General features: G+C 38.0%; 1 protein-coding gene across 1 annotated transcript in view; it reads right to left on the bottom strand.

Annotated features, from left to right (window-relative positions):
• The window catches only part of LOC134534393 (putative uncharacterized protein ENSP00000383309), a 79,836-nt gene that overhangs the window by 61,957 nt on the left and 4,756 nt on the right, over window positions 1–13,123 (bottom strand). Inside the window, exons 4-5 of the mRNA XM_063372858.1 lie at window positions 2,699–2,824; window positions 720–2,536 (exon numbers count right to left, since the gene is read on the bottom strand). Of these exons, the coding sequence (XP_063228928.1) occupies window positions 720–2,536; window positions 2,699–2,824 (1,943 nt within the window). The remainder of the gene's footprint in view (window positions 1–719; window positions 2,537–2,698; window positions 2,825–13,123) is intronic.

Raw genomic sequence — 13,123 nt, 5'->3', positions numbered from 1 at the left:
CGAGAGTATAATTTTTATTACACATTTAATAATATTTAAAAAAACTTATTTAATTATATACTTGAATCGACTCAATAAGGTTGTTTGTCTATATAAGTACCTATAATAGACAGCTTTCAGTCGTTTTAACGAAACAAATATAGAAACATAGTTATAGTTAGATAAATAATATGTGTTTAAACATATGTGCGAACATTCAGGAAACTTTATAGATTTAAGTGTTCAGTGAATGTTAACAATATTAGCAGTAATTTATATAATTTTCTTGTCAATATATCAAACCCACAGACAAGATTTAAAGTTTAATAATAATTTTTTTTTTAACGAAGCTATTCTATTATATGTTCATGATGACGGCAAAAAAAATATAACAATTCAGGGCGCAATATTAAATGCCTGTATCAGGTCTTGAAAAATCAGTATGTAATGAAAAGAGAATATATTATTGACTAGTAATTAATATCACTAAGAATTAATTAAAAAAAGATATCTTATAATTATTTGTTCAAATTCCACACTATATGTTTATTTGATACATAAACAAAACGCGAACAAATGAATTTGAACGTTACCGAGGATAAATATTTTCATATCACTGGCGAGTACTGAAATATTGGCATGTTCTTGGTCCATATAGTACTGGCATTCCAACATATGTACTGCTCGAGTCAACTGCAGATGTAGCACAGCGTAGTGAGAGGAGTGAATTGGTGTCGCACAGTCCAGGACACTGCCTGCGGCAACCCGCGTGGCAGGCCTGCTTGGCGGGTTGTCGGCCCTCAGGCGCCCTGACACTGCCTGCAGCGAGGCACGAGGCACGGCTACCCGCGCGGCAGGCCTGCTTGGCGGGTTGTCGGCCCTCAGGCGCCCTGTCACTGCCTGCAGCGAGGCACGAGGCACGGCTACCCGCGCGGCAGGCCTGCTTGGCGGGTTGTCGGCCCTCAGGCGCCCTGACACTGCCTGCAGCGAGGCACGAGGCACGGCTACCCACGCGGCAGGCCTGCTTGGCGGGTTGTCGGCCCTCAGGCGCCCTGTCACTGCCTGCAGCGAGGCACGAGGCACGGCTACCCGCGCGGCAGGCCTGCTTGGCGGGTTGTCGGCCCTCAGGCGCCCTGACACTGCCTGCAGCGAGGCACGAGGCACGGCTACCCGCGCGGCAGGCCTGCTTGGCGGGTTGTCGGCCCTCAGGCGCCCTGACACTGCCTGCAGCGAGGCACGAGGCACGGCTACCCGCGCGGCAGGCATGCTTGGCGGGTTGTCGGCCCTCAGGCGCCCTGTCACTGCCTGCAGCGAGGCACGAGGCACGGCTACCCGCGCGGCAGGCCTGCTTGGCGGGTTGTCGGCCCTCAGGCGCCCTGACACTGCCTGCAGCGAGGCACGAGGCACGGCTACCCACGCGTCAGGCCTGCTTGGCGGGTTGTCGGCCCTCAGGCGCCCTGTCACTGCCTGCAGCGAGGCACGAGGCACGGCTACCCGCGCGGCAGGCCTGCTTGGCGGGTTGTCGGCCCTCAGGCGCCCTGACACTGCCTGCAGCGAGGCACGAGGCACGGCTACCCGCGCGGCAGGCCTGCTTGGCGGGTTGTCGGCCCTCAGGCGCCCTGACACTGCCTGCAGCGAGGCACGAGGCACGGCTACCCGCGCGGCAGGCCTGCTTGGCGGGTTGTCGGCCCTCAGGCGCCCTGTCACTGCCTGCAGCGAGGCACGAGGCACGGCTACCCGCGCGGCAGGCCTGCTTGGCGGGTTGTCGGCCCTCAGGCGCCCTGACACTGCCTGCAGCGAGGCACGAGGCACGGCTACCCGCGCGGCAGGCCTGCTTAGCGGGTTGTCGGCCCTCAGGCGCCCTGACACTGCCTGCAGCGAGGCACGAGGCACGGCTACCCGCGCGGCAGGCCTGCTTGGCGGGTTGTCGGCCCTCAGGCGCCCTGTCACTGCCTGCAGCGAGGCACGAGGCACGGCTACCCGCGCGGCAGGCCTGCTTGGCGGGTTGTCGGCCCTCAGGCGCCCTGACACTGCCTGCAGCGAGGCACGAGGCACGGCTACCCACGCGGCAGGCCTGCTTGGCGGGTTGTCGGCCCTCAGGCGCCCTGACACTGCCTGCAGCGAGGCACGAGGCACGGCTACCCGCGCGGCAGGCCTGCTTGGCGGGTTGTCGGCCCTCAGGCGCCCTGTCACTGCCTGCAGCGAGGCACGAGGCACGGCTACCCGCGCGGCAGGCCTGCTTGGCGGGTTGTCGGCCCTCAGGCGCCCTGACACTGCCTGCAGCGAGGCACGAGGCACGGCTACCCACGCGGCAGGCCTGCTTGGCGGGTTGTCGGCCCTCAGGCGCCCTGTCACTGCCTGCAGCGAGGCACGAGGGACGGCTACCCGCGAGGCAGGCCTGCTTGGCAGGTTGTCGGCCCTCAGGCGCCCTGACACTGCCTGCAGCGAGGCACGAGGGACGGCTACCCACGTGGCAGGCCTGCTTGGCGGGTTGTCAGCCCTCAGGCGCGCGCCGGGCCGGGGGTTGACTCGGCGCAGGGCGTCCCCCGCGCTACTACTGCGCATGCGCCCTCACGCTCCCCGCGCGCGGCCAATGGGACCGCGTCCGCCGGAATGGCGGGCGTCGCCCCTCCCCCTCTCCACCAGAGAGGGCGGCGCTGCAGACCATTAGGGCCGAGAATCGCGCGGCACGCGGACCGCCGAGGATGGATATAATTACCGGGTGATTAGCCGCGCTGTATCCCCCGGGTCGGCGGGACGCGCGCCGTGTGGCGGGAGTGTGCTCTGAGTGCGCGGGTGTCTGGTCGTCTGGCGGCGCATGAGGTGCTGACTGCCGCCGTCGGACCTGCGGACAGCAGGTAGGCCGGTCCCGTCCAGTGCACGGTCCATAATCATCACGTTTGTATTTCACACTGCTTATTTTATAACCTATTTTACCACTTGATTATCGTAGAACAATTATACAATCTCCGGCGCCCTTTCAGTAATTTTATGTGTTGCGATCCTTAAATGTAATAACGCATAATAGCTCGGTGATTTGGTTTTACGTAAAAAAATCATTCTTACAGTCGTTTTTAATCCTTTTAGTAGCAATATTAGTTTTAAACTATTTTTATCAAGTTTAAATTAAATTAACCTAAATCCTAACTTTTTAAATTACATCATCGTATACCAAACTGAACTCTGTATTAAATCGCAGTAAGACATACAACGAGTCCCTCCGCTGGGACGCGCGGGATGGTTTGCCGCGAAGGGCGCGAGATGTCGGCGCCGACAGACCCGCCTTCTCCAGTCACTGCACTTGTCACTGGCGTGCCGTCTATTGTTCTATTGAAGCAGCTCCGGTGCTAGCCCGGACAGCTAGGCCTCCGCCGGCCCACGGGTTCACTGGGTCCCAGCGTGATGTGGGCGCCAGCAGGGCTCAGGACACAGCCAACTGTCTGGTCAGCTGAGTGCGGTGGCTATGCTGGGTCGGTGGCCCCAGCCGCTAGTCGGTGCCGAAGCTCTAATACCCTCCCGATCAACAACAGGGAGCGATCCCTAACAGTTCTGTATATAAAAAGCTCTGGAATGTTTTAAAATAGAACTGGAAGATACTCCCACACTACTCTACAAGGGCGCATATTGGGAGGGGAACGTTGAGAAATGCCGGCCACAAGGTCGGAATATATCTGTTCAATTGAAACATTGTTCTTTATGCTACACTATATTTACTACTTTATACACAATAATAATCGTCATATTTAAAGAAAATATTGTTTTAAATGCATGCGTTTATTAATGCCATTCGTATGTATCGATCTTGTCTACTCAAATATACCATAAGTTTACAGAATTCGTGGAATTAAAACAGTATTTTTCAAAAGTAACATAATTACTCGTTAGCGTCGCGAATGACGCAGTTCACCGAGCTTCGGTACGATTGGTCGAGCTCAAGCCATCGCTCTCTCCCACCAATGACAAGGCACGTGTCGCTCATCACGGCTGTCGTGCCTCACACCGAGAAATAGCGCCATGAAGGTGCTGAGTGCGAGCAGAGGACTGGCCAGCGAGCCGCACGAGGAGTCACAGACTTGGCGTCAAACACGTGTCTGCTCACAGTCACGCGGCAATGGGGTATTGACTATTTTAGGACCTGTAATAGTTATGCATATAAAAATCAATTTTAATTTATTTCAACTCACAATATACTGTTACAACTGTCTTAAAATTCAATTATCATGCAAAAATAAATATTATTTGATGTGATCCCTATAAACTTCTAAGTTTTTAATGATCAACTTCAATTAAATGATAACTTACGAACTACACTTTTTAATAGATTTTGATATCAACAATTCATTAAAACAATAAGGCGTGATTATTATTGTCCTCCAATTCTACATTGATTAATTTTGTTCTAATTGTGTGCACATTCTTAATACACTGCAAATATATTCTACTTCTGTTGCTAAAAGTCTCTGATTTTTATTGAAAAACAAAGTTTATGAATTTCTGAAAGTCTGCGTTCGGGAAACGTATTAACAAATTTCTGCTGTGAACAATTAACTTTATATTTACATTGTTAGTCATATCTTACATTACATAAGGTTTTTACTATATATTTGTAGGCGCAGTTGTGCAACTAATTTAATTTCCTAGTTCAAATAATAACCGAACTTCCATAAAGAGCACACTACAAAAAAGTTATTTTAAAACAGATCTCTAATTTATTGTGTAATTTTGTTTTTGGTAAAGTTTCTATATGAAAAATAAATTTATTTTTCTAACGGGGCTAGTCTGCTTTTAATGCCTCCTTTGAATTTAAGTTAACTTAATAACCACACAGACAAAAACGTTTCCGCCATTTGTATTTGTGTCTTTTCAAGAAATTTATATATATGCTTACATGCATAAAGTAGTAATTAAACATACTTATTCGAAGCAAAATCATTATATTCGTAAAATAAAGTTTGTGTAACGGCCTCTGATATAAAAAAAATTCTTTATTTCAATTAATGAAAGAAACGAATACAAACCAGTATAATATTAATACTGAATTTTATGTAAACTTTGTTCGTTATTACGGTATAAAACTTTAAAAAAATATATTTTGAAGTAATCATCTTTATCACATTTCGATCTTGTGTAAGATAAATACGTTTTGTTTTACTTATAGCTTTTTCTGCCCCGAAATTGACATTTAAAAAGGGGTATATTTTAAAAAAAAATTATATTTTATTTAACAAGTGCTTTGAAACCAAGGTTCATTAAATAAATAAGAGATTTAAATAAACATATTTGAGGAAAAATAGTTGCAAACTATTCATTTAAAAGCAATGAACGCGACGATTGTTATTTTTAAGTTAAATTTACATTAAAAATACTGTTATGTTTTAGTTTTTCATTAGTGTAATTTAAATAGTTCAAACATTATTTAAATTTTTTCAAACCTTACATCTTTTGTTTGCAATCAATGCGTGTTTTCTTGGTTAAAATTCAAATGAATCAAAATGAATTTATATTTTAATATATAAAATCTTTCATATTTGTGATATAACCAATATCTCATGTTTAAAATGTAAATTTCTAATTTTATTTTGTAATTAATATCTTCCAACTAAATATTTTCTGCTTCCTTAAAGTGGTTTCCGATCACAGAGCAAGAGGTCTGGCTTTTGTATTGCCCCGACAGCGCCGCTGTCTCCTCAGTTGCTTAGCTTTGTTGCTTTGATTCCTAGCGCTCAATTACTTTTATAGTTTTGCGTTCTTATTATACCACTAGCTGCAATACCCAGCGTTGCCCGGGCTGAACACAGGGTGTAGTTAGTAATTGTCTTCTTAATTTGAATGTCAAGTGTGAAAATTAATTTATATCACTTTCAGATACCAACAGACGTTGTTTTGCCAGTTTATAGTTATTTACCTGGCCTGTATGTAATTTAGACTTTATAAAGCAATATAGAAAAAAGATGAAAAATAAGAGATTACTAATATTGAAAAGATTCCATTATCTAGCTAATGCTCGGCCTGCATTGCAATGCCTCATTCAGTTTTGTTTTGTAATATGTTTGAAGTAGTTCCACATATACAAATCATCTATCCATCTCTCTGTAAATATTTATCTCTATCTACATCTATATATATCTATGTATCTCTCTATCTCTATTTATCTCTTTGTATCTACATATATACTTCCCACTATCTCTATATCTTCTATAGATATAAGTCTCTATATAGCTCCATACATCTATACTTTATCTAACCCATTTCATTCTCTATACCTCACTCCATCTCAACTTATCTCTCCGTCTATATCTCACTATATATATATATATATATATATCACTCTATCTCTGTCTCTTTTTTATATTTAAATAAATTGTGTCATCCGTGCGCACTTATACAACAAAAACAGACGAAGTGCCGTTATATAAAATGAAATAAACACATTTTTTGACACGATTCGTGCTCCAACTATTGAAAAATAGTTATACCGTCTCAGTAACCTTCATGGGCATGCGCATAACAAATCACCAAAATTACATCGAAATCGGATGAATGGTATAGAAACGCATACGGAACAAACAAACGAAAATTAAAGACATGACAATCGCATCAAACGATGGTGCGTTTAAAATTCAAGGCAACTCTATCTATTGACGAAGTTAAGACCAAAACTGTTATTAGCACCTTTATTTTGCTAGCCGCTGCGAGCTCCACTAAGCGGACTGGTCTCACCAAGGAGAAAAATATTAATTTGCCAGACCTTACTATGTGTATGATCGTGTGTCAGACATAGAGAAATGACACTCACTCACTATTTGTATGTCTATGACCTATGATTTTTTCTGTTATGAAATGTAATTATCACTTTTTCACTCCCTTAGGAATTGAATTTCATATTAATAGGGGGTCTATGTGTTAATCCAGGTTATAAGCTAGCTGTCGGCCAAATTTCATTCAAATCAATTCAGTAGTTTTTACATGAAATAGTAACAAACATCCATCTATCCATATTTACAAACTTTCGCGTTTATAATATTAGTAGGATAATATTTTAATCAGTTACACGAATTAATCTTCGAATTATATAGACAATATATAAGGCAACATTTTAAAGAAAATAATATAATTAATAAAACTACTCTAGCCAATCAAAATATAACTTCACTATAAAATAGCATAAATATTGCATTTTTCAATTACGTAGGCAGTTACAAGAATATAGGATGGGACGCGCTTGGTCATGCCATCGTAAAAAATCTCGTGCTTTATTTGTGTACTTCACCTCCAGTTAATTTACACATAATCACTCAATTATGTCATTTAATATAAATGCATATTTTTTTGAAATACGGGTTTCATAAATATATTCACTGAAACACCGTCTTGCCAAAAAGCTGTTAAACTCAGGGGTTGTGAATTGAAAAATGTTTACGGAAGTGAGTTCTCACCTTTATTCAGTAAACTAACTAAACACCAGAGAGTCTTCCAAACACATTTGAATCACTCCTGACACAGAAGACAAACTTATACACGCATATTTACACCATTCTTTCATAAATAGTAATTTTTTTAATTTGTATACTACGTACGTAAATACAAACCAATGAAGTCTACCGTTTGTGTGTTTTGTGTAGTATTTTTTATGACTAACTCGTTTATTGGATACATTATATTTTATGTGCAAGATGTTGCAGCATACACACAGAAATTTGCGTGGCACAGTAGTTAGAAAGACTTACCCGAATGCTTCTTTAAATATGTTTTGCATAGCATTTATCTTGTTATTATAGAAGTAAAATTGGTTAAAAGTATTACGTGTGTGGGCAAACGACATCATAGTAGTGATAAAATATTAATTGTTCACTGACTGGTATATGAGAATGTTGTGGTCGTATAAACTATACATATAATAACAGCTCTGAATAATTTATCAAATGATGTGAGATACCAGTGTCAAATGTAGCAATTTCTGTTGTTTGTCGTAAGCAGAATCAGCTATGTTCAACATTTATGACAATCCGAAATACCACGTTCATCCAAAATCCACTTTGATTCGCTTGTTCAAGATTTTACAGTTATAGGAACCATGAACACTTAACTGATTACATTAAATATGTTTGTATTATTTACTGTATAATAGCCGGTGGCTTCGCCAAGCCAATTTTATGATGTTGCTGATAATTTAACATTGTTAGAAAGGTTTCTAAACCATTTCAAAAGTATTTTTAAAAGTAAAATGCAAAGCAATACATAAAAAGTTTATAAGATTTATTTATTACGAAACCGTTTAAGGTTGAAATTTTTTAATTTTTTTCTGCGTTAGTCGTTTTAACTTTTAATAACGATGAAGTAATCTGATATTAAAATTTTATGTTATATGTTCGTATATTATTAAATATACTTAGAACCATTAAAATAAACTCCAAAAAATGTTCTCTCCAAATACTTTATTGTACGCTTGATTACCTTCAGTGATATATTTATTTTTTAATTTAACTAAACTAAATGGTAAAAACATTCCATGAAACTTATAACATTGTTATTTATTGATCCGTTTCTTACATTACACTTGAATTGCTTAGGTAAATAATTGATAGAATTAAAATTCTTAAAAATAATAAAAACACGCTGAGTAATTATTGTGTACATAACTAGTGCTCATTTTCTTACTCTCAAATTGATTTGCTTCGAAAATAATTTTTTTATACAAAACAAAACTTAGCCTCTTTAAATATATTTAGCGGTAAAATTAAGAATAATAGTAAAATTAAAATTTGTTATTCTAGATGCCTATTAGTCATTACTAGTTTCCTATAATTAGTCGAAACAGATTTGGAAGTATTCAGTTTTCATCTTAATCCCAAACCTTACCCATTTAATCCCCATATAAGTGACATCAAACAAAATTGAAAATTTTAACTATTTATTTTAAATATTATATATACTCAATATTTTATTAGATGCTTTATTTGCTTCAGACAGCCATTTTTAAAGGCAAATAAAAATATACGCCCCTCAATAAGCATAATGTACATTCCTGGCTTCTTACATTTAGTTCTTAAGTCTTAAAAGGTTTTATTTTTCTTCTTAAATTTAATGTTACCCCTTTAAAACCCTAAGGGATTATATATTTCACATTTGACAAAAGTGAGTTGGTTGATTTGGTGTGTTTATTATGGATACCCTAAATATTTTCTCAAACTTGATTAGCTTCGGAAATATTATAAATTATTTTAAAAAATATATTTAACCCTTTTTTTATTCTCAAAGGCGCAAACTGAAGTTATTATATACGGCCTGATGTTAAAGCTAGCCAAATACTTTACCATGAAAATGCTTTATTAAAATCAGTTAAGTTAGTTTTTAAATTTTAAAGCTTATACCTTAAGTTAAAAATAATTGTGTATAATTTTTAAATTATTTTATTAAATTCAGTCGATGTAGCGTACAGAGATTATTTTTAATTATACATTATTATTACAAGAATGTATCAAGTTGAAAATAATTTTACACCAACAATTTGTTAAGTTAAAGAGGAAGATATTTCACACTCTTACAAAGTTCAACCTTCAGGTTTAGTCTAAAAATAATGTTTGTATGTTTTCTTGAATAAAAACCTATTGATATACACAAACTATCCGTGTATCCGTGTACAAAAAAAACTTTTAAGCATTTTCTTGTAAGGATATATGGTCAGAGTAACCTACCCTGCATTTTTTTAAAGACTGGTAATTTAATTTCTGTTGCAAAGTTGTTAAATATTAAAAGTAAAATGTATATATTAAAAATAGAGGGTATATATAATTAAAAAATTAAATGTTCTAAAAATTTTAGAAATTTTTAAATTAAATATACACTAAAATAACCAAAAAATTTCACATTGAACAATATAACTTTTTTTTAAATGAATATGTGTTTTAAATAAATAAATTGTTGTCAGTAAATAAAAAAATTTGCCGTTACAGTATGCTTCTTTAAAACACACGTCATTATCAATTCGATGCGAAAAATAAACCAAACTCAAAATTTGTTTATGTGTGTGATAACATTTTCTAATCATTGAGCAAATATAAAGAAAAATCTCGTATAAAATTTTATGTAAATAATACACTGTAAATTATTCGTGGACACATTTCTAAGTATACCTTTGTTCCAGCGAGAATGCCGTAGAGTCTTCCCTCGCAATATAACCGTACATTTCGCGCGCATGCGTCCACAGCCTTGGTGCAGTGGCCAGCGCGTCTGTCCTAGGTCCAGGGGTCGGCTACCCTTACTTGACAAGTATGGAGCAGTCACAATCATCATCACCGTTGCTGCCTCCTTTGCAATGTTTATATTTGTGTTGGTTTAACATTTTACTGTATTGTACATGTTAATGTAAGTATCAGGGCATCAACTGAAATTTCAATTTTATTGGTTCAAAAATATGTCACAAAAGTTTTCAATTAAATTAGTGTTAAAATATATCAAATAAATCTTAAACTTAGATATTTTTGCTTGAGATCGTGACAAAATACCACAACTATAATACTGGTGCTGCTATAACGCTGGTCTCTCTCGAAGCGCACTTCACATGGACTCGGTCAGTTCTACCTGCACTGCCCGGCGCGGAGCAGTAGCAAGCACTGAGAGGCTAGACAATTGTTATACACAGTACACAATGGTACTACCTTTGAAAATATTATTTTTATACAATTTTCTTGATAGATAATTTTAGTCTGATATTTTGAAATATTTTGTTCACATACTTATAATATAGTAGTTTAGTAGAGTTCGTTACATATGTTTATAATGGACCATACTGCTAGATTATAATATTCTCATTATATGTGTCTTAAGCCTAACTGTGGCGTGTGTAGCATCATTGTATAGACAGGTTTATGTAGACGATCAATGTTTAATCGTTGTGGGGAACATCTTATCCAGACTGAAACCTGGGTCAATCTGCCTGAGTCACCGGGACATTTTCTTTATGTCGCAATGGTTTCTTGACATATGTCACTATCTTTGATAATAACAACTCATGTCTCTGTTATTAATGTATTTATTTACGAGAATAGTTGTCGATATGGTTTACTTATTTCTGTAAGAACCGCTCCCACACGTGAGGTTGGTTATTTAATTGTATTGTCATAATTTTAATTTGAATCAATTATATTCTCATTAAGTATCTACTAAACAAAATATGTTAACTGTAAAGGGTTCCGCAAATTATTATTAAAACTATTAATAGTATTTTTGCGACTTAGATATTAGATAATATTTTGTTAACATATGTTGAAAAAATAATGAATAAAGTTATATACAATAGATTTATAAAGCAGCCTTAAAAATAGTAATAACGAGAAATTTAAATAACTACTAAACAAAACAAAACTCTTATTTTAATTACATAACATTTTAAAAATTTTAAATACCCGAATTTTATTTTATATGGTTTGTTTAAAAGAATTTATAAAAAGTCATATTTATTTTTAAAAAATCCAAATATTACAAAACAATAAAAATTCAAATATAATTTTCACGTATAATCAATGCAGCAAATCTAACAAAACTTAAAATAATTTTATAATTACTATCTATGTATGTGATTCATTAAATACTTGGCCAGTTTTGCTGCAAGTAAAATACTAATTTTAGAAAAAACTTTGACCCCAAAAAATAAAGGGTTTAAGGGGGGAAAAATTATTATTTTTTCAACATTTAGTGAACGGTTTTCAAATATTTTTCATTTGGTGGTGCTCTTACAGGTTTGGTATTTGGTCACAGCCCTCTAGTCGAAATATGTGCACAAAGACAAAAAATATAATAAATACATTTTTATTTACTTAATTTTTGTTGACACTAGGCACAGAAATGAAAAATACCTCAATCTGAGGTTCGCGCGCGCGTGTATATATTATTATTAACACAAACAAGAATACAGAAACATAAGACATAGTCCACACATGCTTCCAAGGCGCTGTCAAGTCACTCTCATGTCTGGGTCCACACTGATCTCTGGGTGATATTACAGACTGCTCCGCATTAATAGGAGGTTGCAAATGAAATGAGTGGTAGAGATGGTTATTAATTATTGACCGTTATCCAAAAATCCACTAAATCGGCACGAGCGAATTTTGATTTGAGTCTGTGGTCTCTCTTCTTCTTGCGATGAGGAAAGGATCTAAGATCCACTCTAATTTTTGAACATTGTCTTCCACAAAGTATTTTGGAAAACCATTCAGTGAGCTTCGAAACGTATTCCGTAAAAAAGGACAGCGAGTCTTGTAAGACAACGAGCTCATTAGAGGCCAAATATTTATGCAATTTCAAGAAACAATTTTGACTGCCATTCTCAATAAATTTTCTTATCCACAACTGCAGTTTTCTCCTGAATGCCACAATTTTCTCCAGTAGTTTCAAAATGTGCATTTTATTTCCTTGCAGAGTCAGATTCAAGGTGTTTTTCAGTTTATCAAATAAAATAACAAATATATGCTATGTATAGAAAAATGTCTGGTTCGACAAAGTATCAGGAGTTTTCATGAGTTTCCTATTGCAGAAAAGTGTGAATTTCTCGATGTAATTTGAATGCACGGGATAAAACATTTCCACGTGAAAGCCATCGAGAATTGCAATAGTATATGTGTTCCGCTCACATGTCCGTGGATAGTATGTTGAACAGTCTGGCTTTCTGAGGCCTAGTTTTAATATATTTTACTACGTCTATAACCCTTTATAATATCAAGTTCAATTCAGGACTCATCAACCTCTATGCAAGCTTCCCTGTGGTCCACATATCACGGAGGTCTTTACTGTAAATAAGCACTTGTAATTCTCCATAGCAGCCAGACATTGATCGAGCACCACCGAAACACTTTTATTAATCTAAATCAATAATTCAGAAACTTATCAAGAAAAACCCCGTCCAGAATTTTTAAACAAGTCTTGAGCGGTTGCGCTTTCAATGATACTTTTGCACAACACATAGACTTCAATAATAATATTATAATCCAGAAAGCTTACTTATCAAATAAGGTGTGTATTTTATTACCGTCAGTAGCCTCATTAAGTTGCAAACCCAATTTCTAGCATTTTATTTTCTCTATTGATTGGTTCTTGAGATCTTCAGCTATATAATGGATTCTTCGACTAATAGTGTCGTTGGATTAAG

Source organism: Bacillus rossius, chromosome 7 (genome assembly GCF_032445375.1).
Source record: "Bacillus rossius redtenbacheri isolate Brsri chromosome 7, Brsri_v3, whole genome shotgun sequence".
NCBI lineage: Eukaryota > Metazoa > Arthropoda > Insecta > Phasmatodea > Bacillidae > Bacillus > Bacillus rossius.
This window is presented reverse-complemented; position numbering and strand designations above follow the sequence as displayed.